The sequence below is a fragment of the Rousettus aegyptiacus genome, unplaced genomic scaffold, assembly GCF_014176215.1.
Source record: "Rousettus aegyptiacus isolate mRouAeg1 unplaced genomic scaffold, mRouAeg1.p scaffold_m13_p_4, whole genome shotgun sequence".
NCBI lineage: Eukaryota > Metazoa > Chordata > Mammalia > Chiroptera > Pteropodidae > Rousettus > Rousettus aegyptiacus.
In genome coordinates this window covers 107,990,849-107,998,767 of record NW_023416307.1, presented here as the reverse complement: position 1 = coordinate 107,998,767, position 7,919 = coordinate 107,990,849, and the positions used below count along the sequence as shown (strand labels likewise).

Sequence of the window (7,919 nt, the reverse complement as noted above, 5' to 3'; positions counted from 1 at the left end):
GAAAACAGATGATACTTTTAGTATTTAGATGAAGAAGCAAAACAGTCTTGAATAAAAGATGAATATTGATTTTTAAAAAATTGTTTATCAAGATTTGCCGAATTGTGCATAATTTGATTTCATTTCAGATTTGTTAATCATATGCTGAGGAAAATTACCCCGAAGAACACTTATTTTGGACTTTAAAATTTAAATAAAATGAACTTATTATAATTTATGCTAAAACGATAATGATACAACCTTCATTGGTTGGTTGATATCCTAATTCTTATCAAAATCCAAATTTATAACAGCATGACTGTTCATACCTGCACTGGAAATTCAGGTCACATTAGTGGTGAGGTGGATAGTTTTTCTAAAGCTGTTGAAATTCTTCACCTTATTTAGTAATTCTTTCTTTAGCAACAGAGTATATTGTTATAAATTAGGTTATGCTTTCTTGGTCATGATCATAGTTAGGTGTGCCTTTCTGATGCTCACTCATTCAATTCGACCAACAGTAATTGAATGCCTACTATATCCCAGGCACCGCACTGGCAGTCGCAAATGGATACATCGTCCCTCACTCAAGAAGGTGGCAGTCTAGTGGGGAGACAGATATATAAACAGGTAATTATAATACACTGTAGTTAGACTGGGATAGGATTTGGGAGGTTGTTCAGAAATTCTTGAGTCACACATTTCAAACAGTCTTTTGGGTCACTTCCACAGATGGCTCATTTCCTCCATTGTGTTTCAATCCATCCTAAATTTCATCCTAGATTTTAAGTTTACTTACTTTGTTCTTGTTTCATCTTTGACTGGAAGATCTCCTTAAATACAACACGGTAATTAAAAGTAATATGGAAAACCCACATGTGCAGACATGGAAATGATCCTACACTGATAAATGAAAAATATGATTTGCCTTAGTGGGCTCAGGATGAATCCCATTTGTGAAAATACATTTAAAAATATAAATATATCCAACTGGATATTGGATATATATATATATATATATATATATATATATATATATATATAGCCAATATACTTGTATATGATTTGAACATATTTGGAAGAATATGTGCCCATCTGTTAGCAATGGCTACTTTGGGGAAATGGGTTGAGGAAGGAAGAGGCTTCAACTTTTTGTTTAATGTAATTCTGCTCTATTTAATTTTTTTAACTTAAAAAATTTCTTTAAATATTTTTAAAAAATAAAAATTCTGATTGGCTGTCTGTTATGCAGACCAATGAACCCAAACTAAACAAATCTAAATGTTGTCCTTTGAAACCTTAATCCACCATTCTCATTTTAACCTCTCCCAACTCCCTACATGAATCTGTCCATGAAGCCGGGCTTCCCTAACACACTGAGTATATTCATTAATATCTTAAGTCAACATGTATTTGTTTAGTGTTTACTAGGTGCACTGGGAATTCATCAGAGAATAAAACAGCTTCAGCCAAGTAGCACATCTCGTCACTGACTGCTGATTCGGTCCGTGTCCTTCCCTGTCCTCTCCACGTGCTCTTCAAGGCTTCCTCCAGGAAGCCTTTGTTTCCTTCACCCTTTTCTGAATGTTGTAATATTTAATCTATATGAATCTTTTGAAGATTCAAATAATCTAGACTAAAGGTTCTAAGAGAATATTAATCAGATCATCCACATTTTTGTACTTTTGGTCTTTGTTTATTCATTATATATTTTAGGAATACAATAAAGATAGAGTAGAGAAGATGGTGCACACTACATCCTCTTGAATTAAAGAAATGCTACATGAAAAATGTAATGATGTAAATAACCCATTCATGAATTGTGTAACAAATACTGTGAAAGAGAAGTAAAGAGTGCTCTGAGGATATATGCCAGGGGAATGGAAGCTGACTTGAGGATGGGATTTGGAAATTTCTTCTCTGGGGAAGTCAAATTTATCTGGGATTTGAAGGGTGAAATGAGGAGCTTATGGGGAGGGCCCTAAGTGGGAAGAGCCATGGTGCACAGGAGAAAGTGGATGCTGAAACTTAGAGAGCAAGAGAAGTGGAGTTAACAGAGGAAGTTCAGGGTTAGGTGAAGATCAGATCAAAAATGGCCATGTATGCCACCTTAATAATCTTGGGCTTCATTCTATGGGGAACCATCGGATGCTTTTAAATGGAGGAGGGGCAAGATCATACTTTTCTTTTAGAAAGGACCTGCTGGTTGATGAGAGAGAATGGCTTAGAGAGAGCCTGAGTGTTTCTAGCAGTGCCTGATCACTACGTACTTAACTACTGTAGAATGATTGTTAGTACAGTAAATGCTTTTCCATCAGGTTATCATTCCCCTCAATAGCTCTATACCTCACCATTTATCTGGCACTTTTTCCTATGGCCTATTCTCCACCAGTCCCAAAAGAACTCTATAATTTCTTTTTAAAAAGGGGAAAAGAAACATGCATTTCACAAGAGACTACAAAAATTGCCAACACATATGCTAAAAGGCAGTCGATTTCATTTTTGTAATCAGTGAACTCCAATTATAAACCACTACACCCCTTACCAGAATGAAAAAAATTAAAAAGACTGGAAATACCTAGTGTTGTCAGGGATTTTGATAGTCTGCTGGTGAGAGTATAACTTTGTTGAGCCTCTATGGAAAATTGACAGTGTCTCCTAAAAATGAACATACCTTTCTTTACCCCAATCACCTGATAGTTGCATCAGAAGACATGTATGAGGATTCATGGCAGCATTATTCATAGTAGCCAAAATTAAAAAAAAAAATTAATGCAGATAAATAAAACTTGTGGTATAGTCATTCATTGGAATACTATAGAGTAGAGAAATGAAATGAACCACAGATACATCATCATTCTAATGTGGAGCAATAAGAAGCCAGACATGAAAAGTATATACTGTGATTCTAATTACATAAGGGTTTAAATTCAAATCAGGTGGTGGTTATCTCTGGCAAGTAAGGAGGAGGTAGAGACTGGGAAGGGGCCTAGGCATGGGTATGTCTGGGGTGCTCATTATGTTCTATTTTTTGACCTGGTGGTTATTCCATGACTATGTTCTTTGTGATAAATCACTGAGCTGTATGCTCAGGATCTGTGCACTGTTCTAAATGTATGTTGTATTTTAATTTAAAAAAATAACAAAAAGAGAAAGAATAGAAAACTTAAGATTCTGTCCCAAAGAAATAGAAAATAAAGAGCAAGATACAAAAGCTATCTCCTTCCCAGCTCTGAGATTGTGGCAAAGACAACAAGAGACTTAACCTTGGTCAGTCTTTCTCTCTGATCCCTTCTGATGTAATTTTCTTCTCCACAGCTCTCCCTCCAGGGTAGCCATACTGGGGATGCTGCTCAACAGGACTCTCAGTTTTAGGCTGCTGTGAAACCCCCTTTTGAAGGGATTTTTTTTTTTTAACCGTGGCTTTTGGAGACAGTATTTTCTGACTTGCTTCTCTTTATGCCTTTTGGGTCATGTCTTTTGGTTAGTTATCTAACTCATTCAAGTAGCAATCCTCCAGGGTTCCTAAGCATTTTTCCCCCTTTTTCTAACTCCTGTGCACTGGACAGTCACCTCCTCTTTATTTTGCACACTTTTGGTTTGTAATTGTTGCAGAAACTATGCTTTAGCTTTGCAATTTAAAACATAATTAATACAATTATTATTTTTTTAAATTCTGGCTTTGCCATACTAACCTAACCTTGTGCCATTGGGCAAAGATTTTTTCACACTTGAATGATCTATCCCCACCATTTGTATCACCAGTCTAGGCTAGTATTTCTGGGTTAATGTTTCTATATGGAGTTGTATAACGTGATCGGCAAGTTACCTTAACCTTTCTGACTTCAATTTCTTATTATCATGAGAACAATCATAGTCCTCTCCTCTTAAGGTTGTTGTGAAATTTAAATGAGATAATACATGCAAAATGCCTGGCATAGAATAACTGCTCAATAAATGGGAATTATTCTTACGATCCCCCTAAGGGCTGGAAGTACTGGTGATTTACACCTACAGACCTCAAAGATTAAACAAGGGTGGGACATATTATTTAGAAGGGTTGATTTGTAGAGAGAAACTGGTGAGCATTCACCTGGTCCTATTGGAAAAGCAATCATTTCTCTAAAGCCTCAGTCAGCCCCAAGGGAAGGTCACCCTGATTTAGTGACAGAAACAGATAAAATAGATACAGCTACAAAATGTTTGATATTCTTTCGAACCTAGGTGGTTATGTTGCTGATAAGGACTGGGGAATGAGAAGAGTGTTGCATATCTTAGAGAATCTTGCAAAATGCTTTAACAAATATATAAGAATCATATATAATTGGCACACGCTTTGTTTGAATGCAAACACTGCTGTTAAAGTGGTGCTTAAAAACAGTTTGTTGGCCTTCTCTTCGTACAGGAGAAACATTTCTCTCGTTTACACTACTTTCTTGCTTAGCAAACCCTTATTTATCCTATAATGCAAGCGTAATCTGCCCAACATGTCCAAATGCCCACAGATTCTGAATTAGTGGAGTCTGAATTCACAAAATTTTAGGCTGTCTCTTGTCAAGACAAGCATCAGAAAACTACCCACTCCAACAGCTCCAAGAACACGTGAAGAAATTACTTCTCTCCTCTTTTCCATCTCTTCTTGCTTTGTGCATTTCAGTTCCGGCTTTCAAAGGAGACAGGAAAAAAGATTCAAAAGTGTATTCTTAGGACATTTGAATAGTTATTTATTGAGAAGCCACAGTTTTCCACACTTTCATAACTGTAGGCTTTATATAAGGCAAAAGCAAGATGGATCCACTACTTTACACAGAAAGAAATAGCTCTGCAGAGGACCCCAGGGTCCTGCAGTTACAGATCAAAATGCAATGTACATGACAGATATAAAAAACAGTGTGGAACAAAATAATTTAAATTATGGTTACAATCTACTGAAGGAAATATCCATATCTTGTTATAAACACATTTATAGTCTAGGGTGGTAATTTAAATATTCAGGTTTTTTTTTTTTTTTTACATACACAGTTATTGAAACAGAAAAGCAAAATATAACATGTAATAAGATAAACTTGGACAGAAGACAGTTGCTCTGAACTGTGCTTGACGTTAAGTCATGATAGGATCACCCTTGCTGTGGCAATCGAGAGGAACAATCCATTGGTATGAGCCACCCTGTTTTGGCTAACTATATGGATAAATAAATGAAAGGATGAGTTAACAAGGACACCAGGGGTTCATTTTTTAGCTTTAGGGATACGGAAAAAAACAAAAGTTGGTTGTTGCAGGCTTGCCTTTCATTTTTAAAAAAACAAAGCAGGTCTATGTGTCTTAACTAAATTAATTTATATTGTACTCATTTAAATAACTGGCATCCACAAACATGAAACGAAGAAGTGAAAGTACTTGTTGTACTCGCCCTCACATCCATTTACTGTCAATTCATACACAGTACATTAAGAAGCATCATTTAACTTTGCTGATAACAGGGACACGCCTAGCAGTTGGACTATATATTCTCCATGAACAGTATTTAAAGAATGGTGCTCCATATTGCTTGTAAACATATAGACATAGGTCAGGAAATGGTGGATTTGAAGGTAATTTGCTAATCTTGATACCACATAGCTAAAATGGCAACTGTATTGGTAAACATCTCATGGGCATGGTAATTGACAGAAAATTCCCTAATGGGGTTAACTAACAGACTAAGGACATGCACTGATTACAGGACTCTGTCCTAGAGGACGCGAGGCCTGAGCATTCTAATCGTCTTCTTCATCTTCCTCATCGCTGTCCTTCATGCTGATCCCCTGTAGTCCCCCACCCTCGCTCACTGATGCTGTGGCCTCCTCTACAGTAAGACGGTTCCGGATGGTTTCATATGTCTTGCTGTTTAAAGTTGAGTCCAGGACTCCTTGCAATCGGAAATCCCTATAGGTTTTCTAAGGAAGGAAAAGATGCAGTGATAAGGGAGGTCTCATTTCCATGAAGGGGAAGGAAAGGACAAAAAGCAAGTGTGGGTATGAAAACACTGGCCTTCAGCTAAATGTCCCACTTTAAGCATGGTCAAATGAAAAGCCACCATGCTCAGATTTCACTTGTACTGAAAACCGTGATTTGTTGAATGACAGAAAATGAGAAATAGTGACAGGATAAACTGTATTAGATGAGACAAAGCAAAGAACATAAGCTTGTGTTTATTCAGTTCCATAAAGGGAAATGTTCCATAATTGTTTTTTTTTTTTTTTTTTTTTTTTGGTCTGGTTCTTTCTCTTAGGTTGTTCTATTATGATAGGCAGTGTAAGAGGCTATAACATATAAATAATGGATCAAGTGATCATGGTATTTTATGATTTCTGTTACAGTCTGGTCTTTAGTATTTTTGAGGCTTGTAACTGCATATTCCTCTGTCTCATTCACAAGACAGACATATGTATGTTGGTATATGAAACCTATTAGGCGCAGCAACAATTATGGTGAAGATGGAGCGCTAATGCCGCATCAATATGTTGCAGGCATGTGACTCATTTCTTGTCTCCTTGGGAAAGAAGTGTATCTATTCTGTTCACAACTTCATGGTCTCAGGGAAGAAATTTGGCTCTTTTTCAAGAACAATGGTTTGGTATTACTGTACCACAGATTCTTTCTTTGTTCCTTCAGGCGATTTCTCTCGGATTTCCTTAGGTATCTCATGGACTGTTTTCTAGAAATCCTTTAGCGTTAATTGAACATGACCAGAAGCATCTGGCTGTTGTCTGCTTCATAAAAAAATTTATTGAAAAAGGTCTCTCTCTAACTACAACTCTTCTCATCACACTGCATATCATTTCAGCTACTGATTCTGCTGTCTGTTTCTCCTACTGATATGGGAAACTTGCTAAGGGAGCAAGAGAGGGAATATTATTGGACTTCAATGCCACTGCTTCATGATTTCTGCTTTTCATAGTCCATCTAATGCAGTCATAGTGTCACACATCACAATGTCAATCCCTCTTGAAGGTCATATATTGTGATGACTGCAAAGTTAACTAGCAAATGCAGTTCAACTCAATGAAGTTCAATACTATAAGCTTATCGATAGGATGACTACAAGTCCCCTTGGCCAGTTTATACTTGTTGTCCCAGCCTAATTTTTCATAGCACCTTCTTTTCCTCTTATAAGTAATTTGGTTTCGAAACTAAAAGATTGTTCTGATTATGGATCAAGATACAAAACTCTCTTAGGCTAGGTAGCTACCTGAACCGTGTCTTCACCTTGAGGGAGAAGTATGAGAGGCTGAGGAAATGCAAGGTATGTTATATACTAGATATCCAGAAAATTAACTTGATTTATTTTGTACTTTTCAGTCAGTCGTTGTGCTGTCACTAAGCATAACATAATTGTTGCTAGAATATGATAGGAAAAAGAAAGGTAGAAAGCAACTGAATATTCTCCCTTTACTGACATTCCAGAGCAGAGTGTCCCCCAACTAGACCCTAATGGCCTATGGGCAGGGACCATATCTAGTAATTTTTTAATCTTCCATCTTGTAATATATAAGTAGGGGCTCAACTAATATTTGTCTCATGTTGGATGGATGAACAAATGCTTGCTGAATAATGAATGAATAGAAGAAAAACGGAGTGGATGCAGAGGCAGGAAAGAAAGCCAATTATCTTTGGATGTTTGCCTTGGAGAAGGAGGCTCTGGGTAATGCACTTTGTAAAGGGGTGGTGAATTCTGCTTCATCCCTCTGTGCTATGGCACTAGTTAAGCTGGGCCCACTTTTGGCAAAAGTGAAGGGGTTCCTTTGGCAGTGACGTTTGTGTCCCTTCCCTGTGGTTCCTGTCTGTGTGTTTTTGGCAGAAGGCTGAGAATAAACCTCCTCTCTGACATATTTCTTTCTTAATAAAATGTTGCTAATTCCAACAATACCAAAATGGACCTGAAAATATCAGTAATA

General features: G+C 36.9%; 1 protein-coding gene across 15 annotated transcripts in view; it reads right to left on the bottom strand.

Moving 5' to 3' along the window:
- Positions 1-4,679: 4,679 nt before the first annotated feature.
- The window catches only part of CADPS (calcium dependent secretion activator), a 442,570-nt gene continuing 439,330 nt past the window's right edge, over positions 4,680-7,919 (bottom strand). For all 15 annotated transcript variants that reach the window (XM_036218629.1, XM_036218630.1, XM_016150172.2 and 12 more), the window contains one exon: positions 4,680-5,918. In XM_036218629.1, the coding sequence (XP_036074522.1) occupies positions 5,739-5,918 (180 nt within the window). In that variant the 3' untranslated portion in view covers positions 4,680-5,738. The remainder of the gene's footprint in view (positions 5,919-7,919) is intronic.